Genomic DNA, 26438 nt, shown 5'->3' with positions numbered 1-26438 from the left:
TAATCTGCAGATGCTCAGTTTCTAGGCTCTGAAGCTTGTTTTTAGCTTTTTTTCTGCCAGTTGCTTGTGATATTCAACATACTTTGTTGTATAGTCATGTAAAAAAAGAGAAATGTTCAAATATAGCAGGGAAATATGAGGAAAAACAGTATCAACTTTAAGGATTTTTTTTTATTAGAAAAAAAAAAATCTGATGGATTTAGAAAAATCAAAATAAAATGGATTGGATTTAATATTATTTGTCATATTTTTCATTTTATTTCACTTTAGTTTTCAGTTCATACATTTACTATCTTGTAAAACTATCAACATTTAAGGTAATTTTTTTTATTTAAAGTAAACAAAATGTGTATATTTTTAAAGAAAAAAAGAAAAAACACTCCAACTTCCCTGTTGTTGCTCCTGGAATCAAACCATCACGACAACCAAGTGACTCCGAACACATTGATTTATTGTTTTTACATGTAGAAACAGGTAAAGAGCCTCAGTGTAAACAGAAACACACAGCAGTTCAAATCCTTTTGAACAATAATTTGACGTAAAAAATGAAATAATGCAAACAAAAACAATGGAATGAAAAACACACAAAAAGTAATTAATTTGATAAATTAACGTTGTCGACTTCAGGTATAAATAATCAATAATATAAAAATTAAATCTGCAGAAACTAAAAAAAATCATGTAGCGCTTCTCTGATCATTTTAATCAAAATGTATAATATAAATATAATTTAACGTTTTTTAGTCAACAGATTTTTCCATCACTTTATATATCTCTATATATGTTTTTTTTAAATACATATTCACTGTCTTTATGCTATTGTACATGCTCATTCATCATACGGTTTCCATTAGGCTTCGTGGTGGTTTAGAGCAGTGGCAGCTCATGAGCCTATTTGGTTTTACTTTGGTAGCTACTTGCCTTAATAAAAAGGTTCAATTATTATCATGATTAAATGCATTTAAATAATACACATGATCAACTTGGGGGTCATTTCCTCCAGGGCTGAATTATGGGTAATATTCGGCAATGGGGTGAAACCACTCCTAATGGTCAAAGCTTGAAATGTTAAAGGCACATTTAGTGAAACAGAATGGTTGGTGTCGGAGGTTTTAGTGAATCTCCTGATGAGCAAACGCTACGCAAACCTTTAGCACGATCCTCGTCTCTCTCACATTTGGGTGTTGAACTTTACAGCATCCAGACAGCAACGTTCTAAACACCCCGTCTGAAATGAGCTAACAGTACCGCGTACATCTGATGTCCTTTTTGCAAGACTCCTATACTAAAACGAGTAGAAAAAGAAGGCGTTTTCGACCAATATATGAAGCTAACATTAGCTGTGTTAGCCAGCTAGCGATAGCCTAGCCTCCAGGATGAGCACCGAACGTACTGTACAACTTACGGGTCCAGCATGTGATGCCAAAGGGCCAAAGAAACGGGGAAGAAGGACTCAACTCCCCCCTAAAAATCCTCTACAAGCTTGTAAAAAGTCAAAAGAGGGTCGTTAAATTGCTCCTTAAGACAACTTTAGGGAATCAAATAGAAACACAACTGAAACAGATCCTGTGTACACAAGCGATCACTGGGGAAGCATCGATACTGATATGGTGACACAAACATCTGCATTGCTTGTCGCTCACGATATATCTCAACTCTGTTTAAATATGTTATTATGTCATTTAAGGCCGGGCGGTTATGGCAACAAAAAAAAAATCCATGTCAAGATTCTGACGGTATTCCGGTATGTGGCGGTATCGCTTTTTCAAGGAAACACATTGATTCGTTGACCCCGAAAAGGACCGCCGCTCGCACTCAACTGGCCGACGAATTAGCTCGTTAGCGTGTTAGCTTGTGGTGGCTGCTAGCGTTGCATACCAGCGGTTCGACAGACTGTGCAATGAATCGTTTTCTGTTCTAACTCAACTTACGTTGGATTTTCCAAAACCAAAGCCCAGCCCGAACGTAATTCTGTTTTTATTCCTGTTGGAGCTTTGAATCATTTGTTGCTGCACTAAAAAATATGTAAACTGGATATTTTTTTAAGTTGCTTGTTCAAGAGTTATCATTTTGATAATAACCGATAGTGCTGTAAATGTAAACCTATTGATTTATTTGTTGCAATTTAGTTTTACAAAATGAGGCAGTTGGACGTGACAGCAGAAGAAGAAAAGTAGATCCACGTGAGGAGGCACCTGATTAAACCGAGCCACCGCCGCCCCCCCCCCCCCCATGTCAGAGGAGCTTGGGCCTGGCCGGGTTGGCTCTGACTGAGGAATAGGCCCCGATGTGGCTGATGAGGTTGGGCTCCACGCTGTGAGACCTCTCCCCGGGCGTCGCCCGAGCCAGCCGATAGAGCACCGTGTCTTTGGCGTTCCCCTTGGCGCAGAAGGAGCCGTCCAGGTACTCGGCCACCCGGAGCGAGGAGTTGCCCGGGAACAGCATGGCGGGGGTGCAGCACTCCGTGGCCGGCGAGACGGCGTAGAGCTGCGGCGAGAGCCTGCGCGCCTCCAGGAAGTAGTGCCGCCCCAGCAGCTCCGAGGCGGCCATGAAGTAGACGGTGAAGAAGAGCAGGTGGCCGGCCGACGGCGTGAAGGAGAAACAGCGGGGGCTCCAGCAGGAGGAGGCGGCGAGGAGGAGGGCCGTCGCTGCGACCAGCCCGAGCCCCACCCACTCCAGGATGCGGTACGGCTCGGGGTTCCAGTAGCGCTGCAGCCTCTCGGGGTGATACAGCTTGACGTAGAGCGTGTGCAGGGAGAAGCGACGCGACAGCAGGTCCCTCACCACCTGGAAGAAGTCCTCCTTCGGCAGAGCGTCGTCCTCTAGGACGACCACGTTCCGGGGCCTGAACAGCTCCCACCCCTTGCGGAGGCAGAAGACGTAGTCCCGCTTCTCCCTCTCGAAGGTGTTGACCGCGTCCCGGTTCCTGCGCTGCTCCTCGGGGGAGCGCCGGATCACCCTGAAGTGGGCCTCCAGCAGCCGGGCGTCCTGGTTCTCCAGCGAGCCGCTCTCCACGTCGCAGACCAGCACCTCAGCGCAGCGCCGCTCCCCGCAGCCCCCCAGCACGCCGCTCAGCCGACGCATCACCTGCAGCAGGTAGTGGAAGTCGCTCCCTTGGTCGCGCCGGGACGTCACCACGGTCACGAGCAGCTCGGGGCGCCGGTCGTCGCCGGCGAATGCGGGAGGCCCCGCCGACGCGGCGCCGGAGGAGGAGGAGGCGGCGCTCTGCCAGAAGCGCAGCGCGTCCTGGCCTCGGTCGAGGCTCTCGCGCAGGACCTCCTCGCTCATGGAGTCAAGGTACACGGAGCGGATGAAGTAGTACGAGTACAGCAGCCGGTGGCAGCACAGGGGGAGGACGACGCAGAAGGTGACGGCGGACAGGGCGAGGGCCTGAGCGACGGGGTTGGACCATCGCAGGTACCGACTGACGAAGGATCTCCATCGAGGCATATGGGGGGGGGGGGGGGGGGGGGGGTAAGATGAACACAGAAGGGTTCAGCTCAGCATCTACGGCGTGGACGGATCCCGGAAAAACGAGTCAGAGAGAAAGGAGGGAGTTTCATCTGGACAACCGGGGGGGGGCCTGAAGAAAGAGACGAGAGGAAGTTGTTTGTTTTTTCACAGTTAATTTCACCGACTGTTTGAAACAGAGAAAAGTGCTACAGCACTGGGACACATGAAGTGGAAAAAAATAAACAAACAGTATGTTCAATGACATGAAGTGCCAAGATTATTGAACATGGCAGCAAACAAAATTAATGTATTAATTGGGATTTCCTCCTTTTCTTCGTCAATCCATCAGAATGTCTTCAAATGGAAATATTCAAAAGGTGTTTTTTCCCCCAATTCCTGCTGAATTTTAGTTTCATTATATATTATTTTCATTGTGTATTCCATCAACCTTTTTAATTCGGTCCATTACGCTGAGTTTGTCTCATACCTCTCTGCAATGACAGGAAACACATAATGTGACTGAGGGAACCAGTCGGTCAGAGCAGGAAGAGGGAATCGCACCAGCAACCCTGGAATCGGACTTGAAGATGACGTGTGTATATAGAGACCGCGTATATAGAGACCGCGTATAGGAGACCGTGTCCACTCGGCTCAGATCAAAGGACACAACGACCGCACACCGAGGAGCGTTTATGAATAAACTACCAGAGTAAAAACAACAACAACAACAACAAAGTCTACAGCGCGAGGTCTTGTTTTAAAGCACGCCGCCAGAATCCCGGCCGCAGAACATCACATTTAACACCTCGTGGAAAAAAGGTGTCGAATATTAGCTTTTACTATGACAGATGTTTCTTCCCCCCCCCCCCCCTTTTCCTCATTGTTATCGCGCGGCTTCCGGTACCGTTATTTGTTTAAGCCGAGATCCCGGTCAAGCTGCATCGTCTCCGCCGGTAAAAAGAAGAAGGAGAAGAAGGAGACATCGTTTAAAAGACAGAGACCGCGGGGGGAGACTCACGGGGAGTTGTGGGGCCCTGCAGCTGTTCTCTGGCGGCTGCCATGTCCTCACGCGCACGGGTTACGCGGCCGGGGACGCGCAGCGCGCGGGTTACCGTAATGCTCGGAATAAAGGCGCGGGCACGCGACCCCCGCTGCTACCTTCACTAGCAGTCTGCTTGTACTTTCCTTACGTTTTTCACATGATTCAATAGTACGTAATGGTTGAAATCCAGCATAAGGGAAAGAATTACAGCGTAGCCATGTTTCTTTAAACCCGCACATTGTTATAACAAATGCCGCTACATTTGAGCCCACTTTTACAGGTTAAAAGAAGTACAATGTTGCTAAACATGTCCAAAGAACACACAATACCTGTTTTCCGTCCCAGCTCGATGCGAACAGGTAATAAAGTGGCTCTTTGGAAAACTTTCTCCTTCTTCGCCGTCGAAAGTCGTTTCGTTCCTTTTCTTCACATGAACTCGGGTTTCTTTGGTCAAACAACTATTGCAAAAGACTTCTGGCTTTGCCGGGACAACTTCAAAGTAAAGGACCCAGATAAATACTCACAAAATAAAAGCTGGCAGAAAAATAGTTGTTTTAGGTAACAAGCAAAAAAAGAGAAGAGAAGCTTTTGAGAGTAATTTACAGACATGAACACATTAAAGCATCAGTATTTATAATCTGCATAGCATGCATTAAAATGGTGGCTAAGCAGTTCAACCGTACAAAAATGCCATTATGCCTTTTGTGTAACCACCTCAACCGGTTTTATCGGGTTCACCAAAGAACCATCCATCCCATCATTCTTCAGCCACTGGACACGATTCCATGAATCCTTCCGATGTTCGCAGTGATTAGCAGGCTTTATTTTTTTCGTGAAAGACATACATTCTTTTCTGAAATATATAAAAACTAAGATGTTTTTATTTTATTTGGGTAATTTAAAGATCTTTGTGCCTTTTGTGTCCTTAAATAGGAATGAAAATGAGCTAAGTTCAGTTTATCTAGTAAAATGTATGTATTTTTCCTTCTCAATAAACATAATAATCAAAATACCTTAACATACAGCAATCCATTAAGTTGCCCTTTCATGGACATATTAGTATCTTCTAAATGTATAATCTGTTAAATAAAGTGTCTTCTTAAAACTTAAAAACTATCAAACGGTTTTGGTTACATCACTGAGATGTCACATCATCAGGATTATTTGTCCGTTTGGATTTGAAAAAAAATGCCGTAAATCAGCTAAACATGATCAACACTCCTTATAAATCTAATTAGAACATCCTTATCATTGACATCTTCTTTTGTCCTGAGTACATTCAAGTAAGAAATGCCTTGGACCTATTTATGGCAACTGTGATCTGACGTCGTCTTTTTTGTGTCACGAAAGCGAACCAGCTGGGCTGGATTCCTTGATTGCATTAACCTGCATCCGATGGGGGCCGACACCCTGTACACCAACAACTGCACCTCCAGTCACCAGTCCGTCAAGCTCCTGAAGTTTGCTGATGACACCACCCTCATTGCACTCATCTCTGGTGGGGACGAGTCCACCTACAGGTGGGAGTCTGACCACCTGGTGACGTGGTGCAGCCAGAACAACCTGGAGCTCAACGCCCTGAAGACAGTGGAGATGGTCGTGGCTCCATCATCACACAGGACCCCAAGTGGGAGCTGAACATCAGCTCCATCACCAAAAAGGCTCAGCAGAGGATGTTCTTCCTGAGGCAGCGGAAGAAATTCAACCTGCCGAAGACGATGATGGTGCACTTCTACACGGCCATCATGGAGTCCATCCTCTGCTCCTCCATCACTGTGTGGTACGCTGCAGCCACAGCCAAGGACAAGGGCAGGCTGCAGCGTGTCATCCGATCTGCAGAGAGGGTGATTCGCTGCAATCTGCCGTCTCTCCAGGACTTGTTCGCTTCCAGGACTCTGAAGCGGGCCATCAACAGAGCCCGGGGCCCCCCCTGACTGACTCTCACTCCCATGTACATTCACTTTGTCACTTTCACTTGTCACTTTGTCACTTTCTGTTTAGCTGGTACACTTTATCTTTATTTTTATTTTGTATTTTATCTTTATTTCTTCTTAATTACTAACCCATAGCTTTAGTGTACTAATCCATAGCATATATTTTAATATAGTTTTATTTTATTTTTATCTTATAGCTGCACTACGTTGTCATTATTGTACTGTCATGCACCAACTGCCAAGTCAATTTCCATGTATGTCTAACATATAATGGCAAGAAACGTTTCCTGATTCCTGATACGCTCAAGGAAGAGTCTTGTGATGCAAACTGAAACTTTTCACCTTGGTTTTTATCAGCTGTCCTCAGCGTGGCCCAAATGTTTGTCTGCCTCGCCGCTGATTTACCGTTTCCAAAGCAGGTCACCGGGAGCCACCTGAGACCCGAGGGCCCGGCTCGGCTCGGCATCTCTTAGTGGGGAAGGACGAACATTTCAAGTAGTCAACGAATGAAATAAGTACATTTTGTAACATTTTCTTCTCCTACAAAAATTCCTCAAGAAAGTAAACAAGATGACGACAAACTTTGAGGCTTCAAAACATAAACCCAGAAACCAACGGGTGTCGTCTGGTCGACTCCCTTCCCTTTAACAGCAACATATCGGATTGCTGCATGATAAAATCAAGGAATTCAGCTGAGCTGGTTTGTTTCCTTGATTCAAGAACAGACAACAGATCAAATTTGCCTCAAATGGACTGGGAACCACTGGCGGAGTGGGAGACCTTCCCTTCTGAAGCACTATAGAATTATTTATAGAAATTTATATCATATTAAAGACTACAAACTTTCAAAAGTAAATGGACTGAGACTATAAAACAACGCTGAGTTTTGATCCCGCGCTGTACATTCATCATCTTACCATGAAGAATTCAGCGTTTAGCTGCCGATGGAGCCGCAGGTTCGGTAACATGGCGCCGTCACCCGACGACACCATCAGTGGGACAAAAGAGGGGAGGTTGGAGGAGTCAAGTTGCATCACACTGTGAACTGGCGCCCACGAGGCCACAGGTCACCGATACACATGTTGAAAGGTCTGTAGACGACGCAGGGAGGCGGGATGATCGTGCCACAAGCGGTGGGATGCACATTACACGGCAACGGGGTTGCCAAGGAGAGCAGCTGGAAGGTTTGGTCTCGACTGTTGTAGTTGCGGAGAAGCACCAGAGGAGTTGCACGCAGCGTTGTGTTGAACCGGGAGCAGGTTTCCCGGTCAGAGAGGATCCGATGACGGCCCTCCAGGGAACCGGATCCCGCCGGGCGTTTACGCGGGGTGTTTGTCCGGCGGCCAAATGACACGCGGGGCAGTTTCCATGGATGTGTTGTTTACAGAGTGAGGGTGTGAAAGGCTCTCACCACATCAGTAATACAAGCATGCTCTTATATTTCACTCAAAAGGTTTCAACAACTGGACTTTGATGACTGGCCCAATGATTTCACAGAGGGTCCCAAAATGAGTGACATATTGGGGTGTCCAAAGTATTAAAATTAAGTATTTATCTTTTTTTAAATGGTAAGAAGAAAAATAATCAATATTGAGAGATGTTTTATGAAGAACTCTCACGACCTTGAGAAACATACCACCCTGATCGCAGGTCAGATTTATCTAATATGATTTTTGACAGATTAATGACAAGCCAGAACCAGGATGGAGATCCAGGCCTTATTGGAGGGAGAACCAGGACTGAGCTTCACTTCACATACAGATGAAAGTTCCTCATTTGATGAATCTGTAGCACCTTTGTGTGTTCGAATCACTCACCAACACTGTTCATGTTCATGGTGGATGTTTTTCATCTCTTTGAGTTCATATGTTCTTAGTTATTGTTCTGCTACACACACTTTTTCCATTTGGAGATGCTGTATAAACAAATCATCATTAGTCTAATTTTCATTGATATGAATCATTCTACTATGAGCATATCGTGACTAACTTGCATATACAAGGATTAAACCAAACAGAATAAACGCTGTCACTCTCGTTAAAGCTGTTGTTGTTGATGATGTTGATGATGATGATGATGCAGAGCTGCTGCGGGTTGCCACGGTGATCAATGAGTGTCGCTGGTGAAACATTGATACAGTGTGCCAGACACCTGGACCTCCATCTCGCTGAACCTCCAAGCGGAGCGCGCCGGGCCGCCGGGCGTGTCTCCTCCGGGCTGCTCGGGATTCCGGTTTTTCCAGTCGGCTGCGCCTGGTTTTAAGCCGCAGCAGCTCGGAGCCTCGCTTCAGACCGAGCGGCCACAGCAGCAGCAGCAGCAGCAGCAGAAGCAGCAGCAGAAGCATCAGAAGCATCATCATCGGCATCAGGATGGCCCATAACACCGCCACCATGGGGAACCTGCCCAGCGGCATCGGGATATGTACGACCATCCCCGACATCCTCTACGTGCCCGAGCTGGTAAGAAGCAGCGTAAAGTGACGGGAACCAGCTTCCTCCAGCGGGGCGCGATTCCGCGCATCGACACGCACGAAAACATCCCAACACATTTGACCAGTAAACTGAACTTTAGAGAGTGCGGGTGAAACGTGTGGAGGGAGGTGGACGTGTTGCTGGTTTGTCGTGTGGGGGTGGACGCGTTTATTCACCTGCAGAGGACACTTATATATCCTTTATATCCTAAAATGTTCATTTTCTCTAATGATTTCTCCCAAATGCAAGTTCAAACTCGTTTACTGCTTTTATTTCATGAAACAAGAGCACAAAGAGTGGTTTCAGCACCTCTCTCTCTCTTGTTTAACCAGAATATTTACCAACTCTGTGTTTGGCAGGTTGGTCTAATTATTCCAACACTGAGTCTGCTGTGAATGAGCAGTTTCACGGTGACTGGATGTGTTCAGACGGAGACAAGACAAACCTGTTTGGTGGGTCGAATCTGAACGTGGGGAGGGTTGATGAATTAAGTCCATGATTCACCCAAAATTTACTCGGTAATAAAAGGCCCACATAAGAGACATTGTCTTTAGCGACCTGTGATGTAACCTAAAAAAAGTTTGACAGATAAAGATAAAAGCGAAATGTGACGTGAACGCATTTCTAATTTAGATTTGAGTGACGTTTGCGAACATAAAACAAAGGACGTTTTCAGTTATGATGATTCAACCGCTGCTATTCTGGAAATATATGAAGGCGAGAAGTTCCTCGAGTACACCATCAGCACATCTGGACGCCGCTCCAATCCCAAAATCCCTTCAACCGTGCGCAGACAAAAACCCAAATTACAAAAGATAAATATTCATCAATAGATCAATAGTAATAAATAGAAGGGAGTAGCTGGTCCACCGTGAGGCCCCTCCCAGTTCCTCATGCCAAAATACAGCATGAAAGGAGATCAGCAGCGTGACGTCATCACAGTCTCAACAGCGGAGGAATGTTGCTGCAGTTTTACACCCCCCAAAAACAAACACACACACACACACAGACTCACACCAACACGGGCGCAGGTGGAGTCTGGTGGAGCTGCCTGAATAATGCAGCCTGTCAATCATCGGAGGTGTCGAGTGAACGAGGGCAGCGACGCCCGGCTCCGTGCTGGAAATACAGGGTCGACAGAAAAGACGTCCTTCACAACGACTGTTAGGGTCGAATGCTTTTTATATAGTTCTAAGATGGTTTTAAGAGTTTTAATGAAATAAAACACCATTTCGTACACGTTCAATGTTGGTCAGAGCCCAGACAAATCGTTGTTCGTCACTGGGTTTTTCAGCTGTTGGACTCTTATCAGCTGAGGACTCGATAATGAGGACGAAGGTCAGCGGCGGTAGTGGCGCTGTTGGGCGATGTTGGGCGCTGTTGGGCGCTGTTGGGCGATGTTGGGCGGGTTCTCGGTCTCCTCTCACCCGTCTCTGGTGCGTTCCTGCAGATCTTCGGCGGCCTGGTCTGGATCCTGGTGGCGTGCACGCTGGTGGTGCCGCACAACCCTCAGGCCTGGGTGATGTTCGTCTCCATCTTCTGCTTCACCGTGACCTTCGTCTGGGTGGTGGTGTTCGCCTGCGGCGTCCATCAGAACAAAGGCCGCTGGGCCGCCGCAGTAAGTCTCCCTCACTTTTCCCATGAAGCAAACACTGTTTCCTGTCTCCATCGCCTCAAGAATGAGCTGCAGTGATTGACGGTTAACAGTTAACAGGAGATCCCTCTCAACATAGTGTGTGGAGATCTCCTGTCAGGTGTGTCTTCAGCAACCACTGCTTGGTCATGTGATTGAATTAATTCAACCCCCAATTGGACACTAATTGTAAGTGCAGTTGAGACAACGACGATTTGTTTTCAGCCATCAATCCTCAACCCTCAGATAACGGGGGGAACTTGAACGCACCAATGAGAGATTTCCACCATGACACATCACCGACATCTTTGACAAATGAGACAAAAAAACTAAATAATAAATCTGTGAATGCAACAGGTTTGTGTTACAGCGTTTGCGTTGACTCGGCGCCATTGCAAACAGTGAAGCACCTAACGATGACCTGACCTTCTGCTTTTGTCTTCTGTCAGGACTTCATCTACCACGGCGTCGCGGCCTTCTTCTACCTCAGTGCTTCAGTGGTTCTGGCCAACGTCACCCTGAACATAACCGACACGAGCTCCCGGAACTACAAGCTGGACGTCTCAGCAGTGGTGAGTCGGGATGTCAGAGGGCCAGCAGAGAGGATGAACCCCCACCCCCCCCCCCCCCCCCCCCTCCCCTCTCCCCACACACACACAGACCTGAACCTGCAGGACCAGCTGAGAAAGCCGCTCAAGTGTTGGTTAGCTTAGCTTAGCTTAGCACGAAGACCCTCCCACGCACGCCAGGTTCCCACAGTGTCAAACTACTACCTCATTACTGCTATTTTCCATGATTCATAGAATGGACATCGCTGCATACATTCCCCTTCTCAGAATCACTACGAGGCCTGTGGGGAAGGACTTCTTCTGTGGGACTATCATTGCGTCAATGATGCGAATTTGCGGTTATTACGGATGTACACTGGTCCACACCACAGGAGGGGTTTAAAGTGGGATCTTAAAATAAGAACGGTTGATGTGGTTCGACTCCTAAGAGCCGACCACACCAACAAAGTTAAGCTTGGAATGCAAGTCCTAAGTAGCCGCGCTACCCCAAAACACCCGAACGCACCACACCTCCTGTCGATATGCATGGTCCTCAGAGGACGACTCCTCTCAGTCCAGTCCAGTCCACCGCTGACGTTCCCCTCTTTTTTTTCCCCGGCCCTTCCAGGTGTTCTCGTTCGTGGCGACGCTTCTCTACTTCTCCCACACCCTCCTGTCTGCCATTCGATGGAAGTCTTTCTAGAGGCCTCGGAGCGTCGGGACACCCTCGGAGCGCGCGGAGCACGCCGACGGTGGCGATGGAGACTCACCGCTGAAGCAACATCTGGATCACCACGGCGTCTCTCGGTGGCTGAGCTGGAGGCGTTTCAGGGATTTAGTTAGTTTAGGAATCACGGACCGACCATCCGCGGGATCTCATCAGCATGTATTCCACATGTTGCACCACATGTTTGCAGGTTTAACTACATTCTTAAAAAAAATGTTTGGACAACATGAACCAACAGAGACGGCCTACTCTAAATGTTTCCAGGTGTTCTGATCATTTTGTACACTCTCATATTTTGTACTGTGCACTTTTTTGAAAACTGACCGCTTCAGTTTTGTAAACATTTTAAGTAATTGGAAAATTAATAAATTTGTTTTGAAATATTTGAAATCCTCAGTGAAACAAAGATAGTTCTGTTATTGTGTCTTTAGTCCGTGAACTCTTACTTTACTGAGGTTATTTTCCCTTCTACACAATAAAGTCGCCCCCTGCTGGTCAGTAGGAAGAATTCCAGTTTACACCGCTTCTACATTGGCTTCTTTTTTCAGAGCTTTAAGTTGTCGCCTGGTAAAAAACAAAATGATATGAATAAACCTACCAAAATAAGAGCCATGAAATTATGGATTTGTAGATACAATTATTGTGAAATATTTCAATACTTACAAATATTGTTTTTGTGGAATTTAAATTGATGACGAGAACATGAGAAGCATGGCGTGGAGGAAGCCCAGCCCCCCCCCCCCCCCCCCCCCCCCCACAGTGTGCGCTCAGTGGACTGTAGCCGTGGTGTATAATGGATGAGGGAAGGCAGCAGGAGATAATAGTTAAGCGTCTCCATGAAACTGGACAACACACACTTTAAATCTGCTTCGTTTGGACCCCTTTGCAGCGATGAGGCTAAATCTCATGACCCCCCCCCCCCCCCCATCACATCTATTAACATTCAATTAAAATCTACATTTCTCTCCGTTGAAATGATGACACAAATTCAGTTTCACTCCTCTCCCAAAGTTCTGCTTCATTTATTAAAAAAGGGTGGACTTGAAGAGGTATCCGAGATGAAAAAGTTATGAAAAAACGATTCAATAAACAAAAGTTGTATATTTGTATATTTCTCCAAACGAGGACTAGAAAAAGCCCCATCGGTCCACAGGCAATTAACAGCTGCCTGTTGATGCTTAAAAAAAACACATCTTTAATATCAGGTGTTTTATAAATACATGTATTTCTACAGTAAACATTTTAAAATGGCAAATGTTTATAGTACAATTGTGTATTTCTACAACACACAACTATTGCTATCACTATAATTATTAACTTTGCTGTCCGAGCTCTCTGATGACATCAGGACCACAGAGAGCCTTCGCATCGTGGGTCTCAAACTGCGGCCGACTTTGGGTCAGCGTCGGCCGTACGGTCGGGTGGAGCAGCGGCGAGGGGGAGGGGCTTAGCAAAGGCTCAACTGTTTGTGGTGAACCACAGTGAATCTCAATCTGGGCAATAACAAAAAGAAATTGAATTACGTTGAAAAAAGAAAAAAAAACCTGAGTGTGTATTCCCTTAATCTAGATGTCTTTCATTTGTTTATGGTTACATTCATTGTCCCAACGGTGCCCCCGGCGAATAACGGGGCGAAGAGGACACCTTGGTCCTGAGCCGTCATGGTGGACGGAGCAACAGCAGGTGCTGATGGAGCCGCAGGAGCTGCACCACCAGGTGCACCACCAGGTGCAGAGGATGAAGCTGCCCCTCCTCCTGCTGATAGAAACACAGACGCGTGCGCAAAACGTTAATGCAAAAGTCGGATTTTGCTTACCTCGACTTGTAAATGTATTTACTTTACAAAAGAAATACCTTTGTATGTGTTCATCAACTTCTCTGCAGAGTGACAGTAGCGGATGAGCTTCAGGACCTCCACGGTGATCCTCACGCCGTCTTTTTCGCCGTAGCTCTCCAAAATCCTTCCCACGGTGTCGGTTCGGTCCGCGGCCTCCAGGCGGGATTTGGGGATCGGCTCAAGGTCTTTCAGGACGACGTCCCCGAGGTGCCACTTAAAGGTTTTGAAGTCTTCTTGAAGCAAATCTTCCAGAACCTCAAGCAGCAGCTTTCTAACCGACATGTCTGCTCAGACTGCAGGTGGACGAGGGGAAAGAATTGGGAAAGTCAATTAAGCCGTTTCTTTAAATGACCTGGTAGTAAAACAATAGACTATTTGCCTACTTACACTTGCAGCATTGAGAAAGTCTCATTTTCAGAATATTGTAATATTATTGATTTAAATATAATAATTAAATAAATAATATAATAAAATAAGTAACTACTTTTATGAGACCACTGATTGTGCCACATTAAAGAAAATTAGAATTCAGATTGTTCCTGCGCATGCGCAGTGCAGCAGTAACACACACACACACACACGCACACACACGCGCGTTTTAGATTAATTGAGTGGGCGCTCATTACGATGTGATAAGAGTTTATTGTGGGCCGCACACGAGATGTGGCTCAAAGTCTAATGCGTTTTAAAAGTCACGTGTTCGCCCCATGTCACCGTAACAGCAGTAAATATGACGTAACGTGGAGAAGACACCCCTTTCCGTATCAGGGCGTTAATGTGGACAAAAGCCTTTAAAAAAACGGTGTCTAGAACCCTTAGATTAGTACAAAGGGATCAAACGGCGAAGCGGAACCGGAACCCAAAATCAAAGTTAAACCCTAAAACAGTGGACACTTCTTTATAGAAAAGGGACTCACCGAGACACCGACGAGCCGAGCCGAAGAAAATGTAGTAGGTAACTTCACTTTCGGTTTCAGGAGGAAGTCGGTGGAGAAAAGCTCAAAGTCAAGAAAGTGTCGCCACCAGTACTCTCTAAAGAACTCTGGAATGCCGTTTTATTCACAATTAAATAAATAAATACATAAAATATGCATTTGAAATACATCGTGTTAATGCATTTTATTTAAAAAAAAATAATTAGAAATAAATGAATGAGGCAATAAATACATAAATATTAAATACATTTATTTATTTCAAGAGACTTTTATTTCATAATGCCACTTTTATTTCACGTTCTTACATGCAAATCAGGGGGCGTGGCTATCTCTCACATTCAGAACAGACAACAGAGCGTGCAAAAAAGTTGGATAAACTAATTGAAATCATCCGTGGTTGGATTTGTGTTCAATGATTATATAAAATATTAAAATTAAAAAAAATGTTTAACAACCAAAACCCTGACATTCATTTATTATTTATTTATATATAAATTGTATGTTAACCTGCACAAACAACCCTACCTAACAATACCAGTCAGTGAGACGACAGACTTCTTCTGCATCTGTAGCCCATTTTTCTTTCTTTTAAAAATATCCACCTGCTCTCGCTAGCATCACTGCTGTTATTAGCGAGCTAACGCTAGCTTGATCAGCTAGAAGACGAGTGAAAAGCAGCGGCAGAAGAGCAGCTGGAGGCTCCTTACATTCAAAACGTTACGACGTTGACTTTTTTAGTTCATTCAATGTCGAAATGCTCGAACAACCTTGGGCGTCTTCGCCTGCGCGATGTGACTCACAGCGACTGCCGGCGCTGCTGGCTGCTCCTCGACATTTTTTTTCGAGAATTCCTCCAGTGAATAAATAAATTTAAAATACCCAGATAGATGGACACAGCATCTTTCTCACCCCTGTGTTCCCTCTCCGGTGTTACGTCCCTTTTGGTTTGCCTACGCTTGGTTGTTGTTGTTTACTTAGCAGCAGCAGCAGCTGTTTTCTGACTCTGATTCGTCAAGCAGAGCCACTCGCTGAGAGTACATTCGTTTAGCGTCTCTCGCCGTCTTGTCAAACCTGTATTTCGACTCTTAGGTGAAGCTCTCGTCCCCCGTCCTGAACGCCCGATCCTTCTGCAGTTGGTAGCTGCTGTAAACCAAGGTTCGTCGTTGTCAGAACTCACCCTGGTGCAAGATGCTGATGTACGACGTTACAGCCTCTGTGGCCTCTCAAGCGCAGGCAAACCAGTATGTCCAGACCACCTACCTGAAGTCGATGTTTCTCAACTATTCAAAATGTCTCGCCAGAGACGGAGATCAGACCTTATTGATACTTTCAGCCGGGACTCTTGTCGTGAGAGCTGACGGGGAAGAGCGTTTCCTGCATTAAATCCTGCCAAACATAACAACCGGTCTGCTCCTTGGACAACACAGCGCTTGCATCTACAAGACAAATGGCTAATGCAATCATGCAAATACAAAAGAGAGCATTGCGATGCCTTTCCTCCTTTCTTCCAGGAAAGCTGAAGACAGACATGACCCAAGCTTTGCACAGGGTTCAGCAAAATGATCCCAGATGACAGTAAGAAGCAATTAAAAGAGAAGAAGAGATGCTGTTGATGCTTCCCACGATAAACCGCTCTGCTCCACAGTCACAGACGCGGTTCCTCCCTTCCTCAGAGAGGGAGGAGAGCAGGAGAAAAGGCAGAAAACCTGACCTTCGGTGTCAGGAGGAAGTTGGTGGAGAGAAGCACAAAGTGGGGAAAGCGTAGATAGCGGCGCCTCCGGTTCTTTCTAAAGTACATACATAAATCAACAGATCAGTGTTGCTGGGGATCGGCCCCATTGGTCAAATCTCTTCAGGACATGTTGATTGGAGACATTTTCATTTCTCGTTTAACTTTGAAAGTAAAATAATGAAAATGTGTGATTCTAGGAAAAGACAACTCTCGTAAGTATTTTGATGTTGAAATGTAAAAGGGAAACAAATTGTTGACATCTCATAGTTTGTATCTATTCAGTACAAAAAAAAAACACCACACATTAATTGTGCTTTTCTGATAATTGAACCAATTACTATGATGCCATGTAAACTTCCACTCAGGCGTACTTTGGATACACTCTCTCTACATTGGACTTGTAGAGAGCCACCTCACCGCTAGACTGCGCCACACGTCCCCTTTAAGTTAACAAAGTCGTCTCATCCAACATCGCCGATGACATCGTTAAGGATGTTTAAAAGTGTTGCTTTCTCAGTAGTGTGTGTGTGTAACTTTTCTCACACACACACACACACACACACACACACACACACACACACACACACACACACACACACACACACACACACCGGTGCCCTCTGTGCTGCAGAGCTCCGCCGCGTTATTCTTGACCCTCCCTTCCTTCCTCGTTTGATTTACGAACAGAGAAACGCCCTCGGTGGGTTCCACGGACGATCAGCTTCAGTCACACCCAAGAAAAGGAAAACGGCACAAACACACACACACACACACCCTGACACAAAAACCTGCAGCCCCCCCCCCCCCGCTCCCGTTCGCTCACAAATACTTACTGCCGCCATCACGCAGACGTGCGCCTTCATACATGTGAACATATTGGCACATTTGGAGCGAGGGACCCCGGGGGGAAGGATGTGTGCACCTGGACGGCCGGTCACGCTGCTGCTGCTCCATCTGATCAGCTCAGGTGGGTGAAACGAGGCGAGAAGAACCGGGATCATCGTCTCCGAGTTTTGGGCTCTTTCCAGATATTCAGGTCTGAATATATATTTTGAAACGTTTTGTGGAAACCTCAGGTAGGGAGGATCAACAAGTTGGTATTTAATCTGCAGGTACACTACATGGCAATATATATATTCTTCATTCTGAAGTATTGGTACTTTCACAGAAATGAATTGAATGGAGTTTCCACTCTTTTCTGTATAATTAAAATGTTATATTATATTTTCAGTGCAGGTTTTCACATTTTAATGCCTACACCTGTGTGAAAGATCTCACTGTCTCTTCTGAAAAGGGAAAGACGTGTTTCATTTTTGATTTGGCATGTTTCCATCCGCTCTAAAGGTGAGGCCGTTGCCGCGGGCCGTAAGCATTTCTCTGGTGTCCCTCACTTTGAGCGAGCGGCATGTGGCAAACGTGACGAATGGATTTTTTTGCCGGCAGCCGCCCTGCCGGCAGCCACGCCGGAGAGCTGCTGTGAGGTCATCCGATGGGGCGCCACCCAGGACTCGGGGAACAATGGTCAATAGAAGAGAGGAGCCAGTCCTTTGACTTGGGCAGGGTTGTCCTTCCTTCCTCAGAGGAACACGCTGGGTTGGACTCACAATGGTTCACAATAGATCAGCTAAAAGGAGTATTATTTCACGAGATGGGCAAAATTCAATTGACCCTCGCATGTATTGTTTCAAAAGGGGGGGAAATGACTCCTTTGTTCGGACAACACAAAGGGAGGCATCGTTTCTTATCAGGGATTTGACTTAACGCGACAGATCACTTTATACTTTAATACGTACATCTCAAGGAAAATAAGTTTTCTGACCCCTCCGCGCCACAACGATGTCTTTAGGACATACATTCACTCCTCTAGTGACTTACTGCGTCTTTCTTCCCCTCCCTGACCTCAGCCTCCTCATCCCCCGTTTCCCCTCCCACACCTGCTCCACCTCTCCCATGGCAAGTCGTGGCCCCCGCCCCGTCTCTGGCATCCTCCCCGCCCCTCGGTGACTCAGCGGTGGGCTGCCCTCTGACGGTGTCTCCCTCCACCCTGGTCGTCAGGTATGTCAGGGACAGCTGAAGGGGTCTGTGTCCTTTTCTCCTTTTCACTTTTAGTGGATCCTCTGAGCAACCAACGGAAGGATTGTGCACACATGCAGGCACTAAAACTAAAAAACATTTTAAAAAACCCTCTTTTTATCTGTGGTGCCACTGACCTCGCTGAGAAGCAGATTTCTACCCTGTTTCTGTGTAAACTAAAGGTGTGTAAACTCTCCTGACTCAGGTTCGGAGATCCAGCCACTGCAAACTGCTCTGTGTCCCAGATGGGCTTCTCTCTCCTTGGTTGGGAAGTCTCACTGGTAGGTGAATTAATACTAATATATCTAATACATCTATATGAGAACCCTGTTAATAAGCCTACCAACATATTTAACATTCAAGGACTGTATCGTCCCCACAAATAAACTGCTGCCACATAAACTACTGTAAGAAACAGTTACTGTATTCTTCTTTTGTTTTGTAAGTAATGTCATCTAAAGGAAAAACAGAGAAAACTGTTTTCAGCAAAGTAAGGTAATCTATATATTGTGTAAAACAAAAACAGACAAAAAGGACATCTGTGTCTGTTCTCCTCTGATAGTGTGATCCACCATCCAGCCTTTGATCGATTCTATTTCATCTTTTAAAATAAGCTGCAATTGAATAGTTTTTTTACTTTTTTTCCTTCAAGAGTTTCTTCTTTGTTCTTTTCAAAACTTAAGTGACCTCTTTTTTTGGAATTTCTTTCTGACTTTTTTCCATATTTTAAAATATTTGTTTGACTTAATTGATTTTTTAATTCAAAATATTTGACATATTTCATGGCAGCAATCCAAGATTTGGATTTGAGTTTGTACTTCTAGGTGTGAATAGTAAACTATGCATAATTATTCCTTTGTATTGCTAGGTATGATGAGACCATCTTCATATACTTCATTATATTGAACTTACCATTTGAATCCTTTGCTCCTCCAGGCGGCTCCTGACCCCACGATGGATGGGTTTCTGGTCTGGCATGTTGACAGGTTGACTGACTGGGGCATCCGACCAATATGCTATGCGCTAGCTGACACGGGGGGGCGGTGCGACATCGCTCTCCCTCTGATAGTGTACAGTGAGTTAATAGCCTTCTCTTTCTGACATGCTAGAAAAATATTCATTTTTTTTCTCTTTTGGTTTGAATATTGCTCTGTCTCCACAGAGCCTCCACACAAAGTGTCCATCAGCGCTAACCACACTGGGCCGATGATGGAGGGTCATCGGTACACTCTGCAGTGTACAGTAGAGGACGTGGCTCCTGTTAAGAACCTCTCTGTGAGCTTCTACAGAGGACAGACAGCACTGGGTCTCCCACAGTCCATCAACAGCACAGAGGAGGAACCAGAGAAACCAGTGACTCAGAACTTCACTCTGGACATCAACCCGGGTAGAGAAGATGATGGAGCGGAGTACTGGTGTGAAGCGAAGCTGGAACTGGGACCTGAAGGACTGAAGCTCCCTTTAGTGATGTCACAAAAGATCACCACCATTGTCCTCTGTGAGTTTAAAAAAATTAAAATTCCGAATACTTTCCTGCAATTATTTTGCATCCAAACTACCAGCGATGCAAAGCTGCCAAAAATGCAACACGTATTTTATAAAAAGGTTTTAACAAATTTCACCTTCTGACCTAAAATGCATAGACGGACTCTTTTTTTAACCAGTAAATGGTTACGAATTGCGCTAAGGCTTTTATTGTGAAAGGTCAGAACAGATAAAAGGGACTCTGGTCCACGTTTTCTCCTCTAAAAAACATGTTTTTCATCCCGACTCGTCTTTCCTCCCAGTTGGTCCGTGGCTCTCGTGTCCCACAAAGCTGCAGGTGAGAGAGGGCGAGAGTCTCCGCTGTGAGGTGGGCGGAAACCCTTCGCCGTTGGTCACATGGTTCAGAGATGGACAAGTGGTTGCCCTGCCCACTCACTCAAGCAGAGGGGATGCTGGGAAATACACGGTCTCTGCAACAGGACGCCTCGGACAGAAAAACTTCACGGTGGAGGTGGAGGTCCTCCCTGCCAGTGGTGCGTTGGAGTTCTAATTACAAATGTTTAAACTCCTCCCCCTTCCTGAATATCGGAGAAATTTGTCTTTACTTAAATTCCCGTGATGGTAAAATGCTTTTGTCTCCTCCTCGTTCTAGGAAACACAAACAGCTGTAATGAACACTTCCTGTTGGCCATCCTGCTGATTCAGATGATTAACTGGCTGTAGGACTTGAGGTGGGATTCCTCGCTCTGGATGAGCGGCTCCGGGCCTGAGAATCGCTGGAAAACTCGTCGAGTCTCTCTTCATTTGTTCAAGCGGCTCCGGTTTTCTCTCTCAACGTCTTATTTCGCAACTTCCTTTTCATCAGAATCTCAGGTCCCATTAGAAGCGGAGTTCCTTTTTGAGCTTCTGCCCAGGTACATTTTCTTCTTTCCTTACAGCAGGTTGATGATCCACAACCACACGGACTCTCTGGATCCTCTTCCAACAGTGTTTCACTTCCTGTCTGTGGACATGCGTTTATTATTCTGCAGAATGAAGACCCACCAAAGTGGAGGCTCTGTGTATTTCTTTAACATTGCAAAGCACCAAGTGTGGCATTTATGAAGTTCCTATTACAAGGAGTTGCCCCCTGGCAAAATGCTAAGAATTCTCCCAGTTGACAAATCTTGGTAAATATAAAGAAAGCATATTATCCCTTTAGAAAAGAAAAAAGGTTGGTAAAGCAGATGGTGGGAAGACGGAGAGAAGAAATAATCTCCAGACAATGAAATTTAAGGCTCAGTTGCTCCAACTCAAAGAATAAAAAACAGTTACAGAAAATGTAAGCTTTTAATAATTATTTATTCAAATCATTCAATACGTAGTAGGGTCACAGGTGGTCCTCTGGGATGTTTCTGATCAAACCATGTGAAAGATAACGAGTGAGTCGTCACTTTGTTTCATTGGTAAAAGTGCAACTTCTCCTCTAATGGGTCAAAGTAAGAAACCTTTCCTCAGATGACACTGATTCAAACAAAATGAGAACCCAAACTTACTGATTAAAGCTCGTTAATCATTTCCACTGCAGGTTTAGTTTTCATTAGAACCCCAACATGTGTCCAGTCCGTTGCTGATGAAACAAAAAAAATTAGATAAATGATTATTTTCTACATTCCAAGTCTCCAAAACAATCTTTGGCAAAGTAAAAAAACAGATCCTACACTTGTTTTGACTTTTGCTTCGCGTCATTGTAGAAATAAAATAATTGATGGTAATTTTAGCCATTTCATGCTTTAATTACAAAATATTATATTGACCAAAAAGACTAGCTTTTTCCTGAGCTTTTAACCAAAGTAAGACCTGCTGGATCCGCACCGAATCAACTCAATCGCCCCAAAGCTCGAGTGATTTAAACCGACCCGTAAAAATCACTGGATGGTGACGTCGTCATCGTCCGAGATGATCTGCACGTGGCTGGCGTCCATGTGCCGGGCAAAGTCCCCAAAGTGCACCAGCTGGGGCAGAACCCCGCGGCACGTCCCGCCGAGCGGGAAGCCGACCGGGCTGGACTGAGGGGGGCGAGGGGACAGCGGGGGGCTCTTGGCGTCCCCCCCGAAGCCCCAGCGCTGAACCGAGTGTTTGTATTTCGCGACGGCCGCCGCCAGGAGCTCCTGGGAGACCAGGGGGTGCTGCTCCCTGGCCAGCGCCTGGTCGGCGAGGACGTCCAGGAGGGACGGCGTCGCGGCAGCGATGACCTCTGCGGGCGGCGGGGAAACGGCGCCCTGTGCCGCCTCTCCTTTGTCCTCGGTGGCGAGCGGCGGGGGCGCGTCGACGTCTGGTCTCAGGACGACGACGTCGTCGTCGTCCGCGTCTTCCACCCGGAGGAGTCGCTTCAGTGGCGGAGGGCCGTGGGGAACGCCGCAGCTGTCCGACTGGGCGCCGATGGGCCGCGGCCTCTTCTCGGGCCGGACACGCTTCACTCTGACAACACACCGGGGGGGGGGGGGGGGGGGGGGGGGGGCGGAGAGTGGATTGATTGGGTGGGATTGAGCTTTTATTTGAGCTTTATTTAATATAAATTGTAGGTGTAGCTGAACTCGTACTCACAGTAATGACGTAAAGAGGCTCAACATTTTCCTGCTCTCCCTTATCAGAACCCTGAAGAAACAAATGTTGAGTAAGGACACGTCTGCGTGTACAAACGGGTGAAGAAGTACTTTTTTCTGATAAATGTATATAGAAAACAAGGGTTTCATTAGTAAACTTGGACCAGTTCCACACACCTGGACTGCATCCAGCCCTTTGGCCAAAGCGGTTTGACCTCGTTGTCCAACATGGTCTTCAGGTGGTGCTCCATCTCCTGACTCCCTTTCCCTTCAGTTTTACATCGCTCCATTCTCACCCGTAACACCTCACACAGGCTCCCCCTGGATGAGGGGGGGAGGAGAGTCATGTGGACGCACCCGGGAACCCGAATTAATGTACACTGAAGCAGGTAGTTTGGGATCCAGGGATCTTGCGACTGGATGAATGAGATTATTGGTCCAGGTAATATCCTACGAGCAGATGGTCTTTTTCATATCTGACCTGATCTCCTCATTCCACTGGAAGGACTTCTTAGGAACTCCTCCTCTTCGCCCGCCTTTCTCCTCCACGTGGTCCTCTGGACCAAAGTTCACCTTCTCCTCCGTTGCCCTGACATGGACATAAACTAGTTCAAGACAATAGAAAGAAAGACACGCACACACATCTCCAATCTGCAGTCCAAACCCTTATTTCAAAAAGGCCGGGGCCGCATTTCAATATTTGCAGCATAGAAGTGTACAAAAACAAAAGGTTTTTAAAATTTAATTCTAATAATATCTAAAGAAAAAAAAAGTAAATTTTATACCTAGTTGATCAAAGTTCAAATTGAATACATTTACAACCACCTTTTGTAGCTCTTCGGTTGGATTATTTAAATAACTCAATCACATCTTTTTGTTCCAGCTTCTACTTATTTACCTTTAATATGTCAATTAAGGAATAAACATCTGGATCCCTGGAATGTTGTTTTATTCACTTGCATAACTATGTTAAGTTAAGCAGCTTATTTGACATTTTTCCAATTACACCAGATATGTGCGGATGAAAGTACCTCAACGTCTTGATCTGCTCGTACGCTACGCAGCTTTGGTTGAACCTCTCGATCTGCTCGGGCATCGCCCTGCCGACGGCCTCCCTCAGCTTCTGCAACGGGTCGTCCACGCCGGGGGGGTCCTCCTTGTTCCCCCCCACCCATATTTCAAGAAAGCGGGTCACAAAACAGAAGCGCCGGAAAAACAACGTGCGGGAACATTTCATAAGGAGCTCACCCGCTGAGCGAGGAACAGCTTCTTCACGCGCTTGAGGAGCGTGTCTCGGCTGCAGGGCAGGAAGGACGACAGGTGCGTGTAGACCTTGGAGCGGAGATGGACGCCCTGCTCGCGGCACTGCACCTCGATGCTGGGGGTGGGGGGGGGGGGGGGGGGGGGTCAACGAGGTAAACACAAGACTCACAGGCTTGTAGTTCAGGTGGTAGATCCACGATTTGACCCAAAGGGTGTGTTGAGAGACTATTCATAGAAAAAACAATCAATGTAGAGTATTTAGGCAAACCCCCCCCCCCCGGTGGCAGAAATCTGGACCTCTGAATCTGAACCTAGATCAGTCTGAGCAGAAAACAACGTTTGACATCTCGCAACCCGGATCCGGGAGAAACTGATCCGAGGGAATCCGCGATGTTCCAGAACTCACTCCAGCAACACCGAGTTGATCTCCGGGGTGAAGAACTTCAGCTTCGACTCTCCCTCCGACGTCTTGGCGACCTGAGAAACGAGTGCACGTCATCAGTCGTGTGACCCCACACAAACACAAACACACACACACACACACACACACATATATATATATAAAAACACATCTCACAGCCACGAGTTTCCGAATGCTGTCTCCCAGGCGGGAGGGGAGGCCCTCGGGCAGCTGGACCCCCTGCGGCGAGGGCCCGACCGGCTCCGGGTGAAGCTTCGGCAGCGAGTTGGTCTCGGTGTCCGGAGGCCGGACCAGCGGGGCGGCGAAGGCCCGGCTCGCGTCGTCCGCCCCGGCCCGGAGGAGCGGCGCCTCGGCCTTGGGCGTCGGCCACGTCGTCGTTGTCGTCGTCTGTTCGGTGACATCTAACAAAGAGTCCAGGTCGATGTCCAGGTCCACCGCGTTGGCCGCTTGGATGAAGGCGTGGTCGTCGGTCGAGCCGATGAGACTGAGGAGCGGGTCGGTCAGGCCCGACCCGCCGCCCGCGTCCGCCGGACACGGCTCGCCGGGGACGGGGCTCTTCTGGCTGGCTCTCTCAGTCTTCTGCCGCTCCTTGGCCTTCTCCCTCTGGAACTTCTTCAACATGCTGGTGACGCTCAGCGGGCCGGCGGACGTCGTCGTCGTCGTCGCCTTCTTCTTCTTCTTCTTCTTTTTCCTCTTCACGCCGTCAACCGGTCCAGCTTCAGACAAAGTCCTGCGGGATGAGACGCGCCCCGGGTGAAGAGGGATTAAACGGGAGGGAGGGTCAAAGGCGCCAGCACGTTTGGTCAGCCTCACCTGGAGGTCGGATCCACGTTTCTTTCTTCTCCGCAGCGCTTCATCGTCGGCTCTCCCGGGCCTCCGTTGACCTCGGGTTTCCGAGGAGTTGAAAGCTTCCGTAACAAAAATACAAAACAAAAAAAAAAAGAACCGTTTGGGCAAAAACTGAAATCTGTTCCTTTTGAGGAAAAAAAAACAACAACCATCAATGGTCTTTCATGTGGGTTATTTTCAGAGGAACATCTTACGTCTGAAGAGTCCAGTGTTTCCTCTTCTGTTGCCAGGTCCTCCGCCTCTGAAGCCTGACGGAAGTGAAGCACGCCCGAATTTACATAGAATCCACCGAATTTGGTTGTGATGGCGGCCGGCACGAATTCGTCGTACTACAGGGAGCGGCCGGTAAATAAATCATCTCATTAGCATTTTTGTCAATTCCTGAAGAAAATCTTCAAAAAGATAAAACGTACTATGGGGGGGGGGGGGGGGGGGGGTTTAAAGTGTGCGACTCACAGCCTCAGAGTTGTCGATGAAGGAATCCTCTTCATCGTAACCAAACCCGATATCGATCAGGTCCTGAATGCGGTCCTGCTTCTTCTTCTTTGGTTCATTGCCCTGCAAAGAGCGAATGAGAAATATCGTTCTGCCACTCGTAAATAACACCTTTATGACTTCAGTCACGACCTGTCGCTTGAAGACATTTTTTTTAATGAATAGTGTTGGCTAAAAAATTTTTTTTAAAAGATTAAAAGTAAAATACTGACATATTTTCTTTCCAACTTCCTTAAAGTAGCAGTGATCTCTTCATTCTCCCTCTTTTCTTGCTCTTCAAATCGGCTCAATTGGACTTTTTCTTCAGTGTGCATGGTCTAAAAAACATAAAACAATCATGGATTTTACACAAAAGATACAAAAAACCCTGCGTCGTTAAGTCCCACATTTAACTTGGCCTTCATTAAAAAGCAGTGATACAGAGGTTCCAGCCCTTCTGATTCATCAAATCTATTTTCCTTATAAATCAATCACGATGATCTGACATGCACAGAAAGCAGCAGCAAATGTTAATATTAAAATGAGCAATGGCTTCCGAACAGAAGTTCGGATCAAGTCCCACCTTGATGTCGACGAGCTGCGTGTAGCTGAACTCCGGAAAGCTCCTCTCGTCGGCCTCGAACAACGTGAGCTCCAGCCGGACCGTGCCGCCCGAACCCTTGGCCTTCTCCGGCGGGTCACCGGCCGGAGGCTCCCGGCGCGGGGCCGGAGGCTCCCGGCGCGGGGCCGGGACGGAGGGAGGGGCCGGACCCGGAACCGGGACCGGGACCGGTTCCCCGGGGGATGCAGGTCCGTGGTCACCGGACAACGTGGTCAACTGAACTCTGCGGGACTCAGCCATCTCAGCCGGGCGCGAGCTCCTGCCCCCGCGTCTGAAGGAAGGTGGTATTCAGTGGAAGCAGGTGCAGGTGTGCTCGCGTGACGTCATCGGTGACGTAAACAGCCGCGTCACATC

General features: G+C 46.9%; 5 protein-coding genes across 6 annotated transcripts; 2 read left to right on the top strand and 3 right to left on the bottom strand.

Annotated features, from left to right (window-relative positions):
* Window positions 1-1626: 1626 nt before the first annotated feature.
* Window positions 1627-4961, bottom strand: pgap4 (post-GPI attachment to proteins GalNAc transferase 4). The gene is made up of 2 exons (XM_037472081.2): window positions 4825-4961; window positions 1627-3583 (listed from the first exon to the last, which is right to left on the bottom strand). Exon 2 carries the CDS (start codon window positions 3448-3450, stop codon window positions 2236-2238), a length of 1215 nt encoding a protein of 404 aa, XP_037327978.2. The 5' UTR covers window positions 3451-3583; window positions 4825-4961; the 3' UTR covers window positions 1627-2235.
* A 3591-nt stretch (window positions 4962-8552) lies between these two features.
* On the top strand, window positions 8553-12411 carry LOC119218055 (myelin and lymphocyte protein-like). Its single transcript, XM_037472190.2, has 4 exons — window positions 8553-8888; window positions 10351-10518; window positions 10983-11105; window positions 11710-12411. Exons 1-4 carry the CDS (start codon window positions 8799-8801, stop codon window positions 11782-11784), a joined length of 456 nt encoding a protein of 151 aa, XP_037328087.2. The 5' UTR covers window positions 8553-8798; the 3' UTR covers window positions 11785-12411.
* A 390-nt stretch (window positions 12412-12801) lies between these two features.
* Window positions 12802-14622, bottom strand: LOC134132724 (caspase b-like). The gene is made up of 3 exons (XM_062564467.1): window positions 14563-14622; window positions 13663-13938; window positions 12802-13566 (listed from the first exon to the last, which is right to left on the bottom strand). Exons 2-3 carry the CDS (start codon window positions 13925-13927, stop codon window positions 13385-13387), a joined length of 447 nt encoding a protein of 148 aa, XP_062420451.1. The 5' UTR covers window positions 13928-13938; window positions 14563-14622; the 3' UTR covers window positions 12802-13384.
* A 2481-nt stretch (window positions 14623-17103) lies between these two features.
* Window positions 17104-20923, top strand: LOC119217999 (intercellular adhesion molecule 3-like). The gene is made up of 7 exons (XM_037472114.2): window positions 17104-17279; window positions 18217-18367; window positions 18591-18666; window positions 19322-19460; window positions 19548-19883; window positions 20173-20403; window positions 20523-20923. The coding sequence occupies exons 1-7, from the start codon at window positions 17225-17227 to the stop codon at window positions 20591-20593; spliced, it is 1059 nt and encodes a 352-aa protein (XP_037328011.2). The 5' UTR covers window positions 17104-17224; the 3' UTR covers window positions 20594-20923.
* Window positions 20924-21167: 244 nt separating this feature from the next.
* LOC119217892 (ubinuclein-1-like) lies at window positions 21168-26438 on the bottom strand. 2 transcript variants are annotated; one of them, XM_062564456.1, is made up of 14 exons: window positions 26046-26438; window positions 25696-25800; window positions 25445-25546; window positions 25183-25317; window positions 24953-25047; window positions 24296-24869; window positions 24125-24195; window positions 23704-23833; window positions 23487-23611; window positions 22937-23044; window positions 22633-22776; window positions 22457-22507; window positions 21769-22330; window positions 21168-21479 (listed from the first exon to the last, which is right to left on the bottom strand). In XM_062564456.1, the coding sequence occupies exons 1-13, from the start codon at window positions 26322-26324 to the stop codon at window positions 21778-21780; spliced, it is 2472 nt and encodes an 823-aa protein (XP_062420440.1). In that variant the 5' UTR covers window positions 26325-26438; the 3' UTR covers window positions 21168-21479; window positions 21769-21777. The 2 variants fall into 2 exon arrangements, with proteins under 2 accessions (XP_062420440.1, XP_037327815.2); XM_037471918.2 differs by having other exon boundaries at window positions 21169-22330.

Source organism: Pungitius pungitius, chromosome 9, assembly GCF_949316345.1.
Source record: "Pungitius pungitius chromosome 9, fPunPun2.1, whole genome shotgun sequence".
Classification (NCBI taxonomy): domain Eukaryota; kingdom Metazoa; phylum Chordata; class Actinopteri; order Perciformes; family Gasterosteidae; genus Pungitius; species Pungitius pungitius.
This window is presented reverse-complemented; position numbering and strand designations above follow the sequence as displayed.

Bases quoted from the DNA above. Each gene is read 5' to 3' on its own strand.
- LOC119217892 (XM_062564456.1), bottom strand. From the start codon at position 26,324: ATGGCTGAGTCCCGCAGAGTTCAGTTGACCACGTTGTCCGGTGACCAC. The intron at 22,777-22,936 runs GTCAGATATGAA...CCCCTCATCCAG, and splicing joins CAGTGGAATGAGGAGATCAG to GGGGAGCCTGTGTGAGGTGT. The intron at 22,508-22,632 runs GTGTGTGGAACT...TTGTTTCTTCAG, and splicing joins AAGGGCTGGATGCAGTCCAG to GGTTCTGATAAGGGAGAGCA.
- LOC134132724 (XM_062564467.1), bottom strand. From the start codon at position 13,927: ATGTCGGTTAGAAAGCTGCTGCTTGAGGTTCTGGAAGATTTGCTTCAA. The intron at 13,567-13,662 runs GTATTTCTTTTG...TGTTTCTATCAG, and splicing joins GTTGATGAACACATACAAAG to CAGGAGGAGGGGCAGCTTCA.
- LOC119217999 (XM_037472114.2), top strand. From the start codon at position 17,225: ATGTGTGCACCTGGACGGCCGGTCACGCTGCTGCTGCTCCATCTGATC. The intron at 17,280-18,216 runs GTGGGTGAAACG...CCCTGACCTCAG, and splicing joins GCTCCATCTGATCAGCTCAG to CCTCCTCATCCCCCGTTTCC. The intron at 19,884-20,172 runs GTGAGTTTAAAA...CTTTCCTCCCAG, and splicing joins GATCACCACCATTGTCCTCT to TTGGTCCGTGGCTCTCGTGT.
- LOC119218055 (XM_037472190.2), top strand. From the start codon at position 8,799: ATGGCCCATAACACCGCCACCATGGGGAACCTGCCCAGCGGCATCGGG. The intron at 8,889-10,350 runs GTAAGAAGCAGC...GCGTTCCTGCAG, and splicing joins TCCTCTACGTGCCCGAGCTG to ATCTTCGGCGGCCTGGTCTG. The intron at 11,106-11,709 runs GTGAGTCGGGAT...CGGCCCTTCCAG, and splicing joins AGCTGGACGTCTCAGCAGTG to GTGTTCTCGTTCGTGGCGAC.
- pgap4 (XM_037472081.2), bottom strand. From the start codon at position 3,450: ATGCCTCGATGGAGATCCTTCGTCAGTCGGTACCTGCGATGGTCCAAC.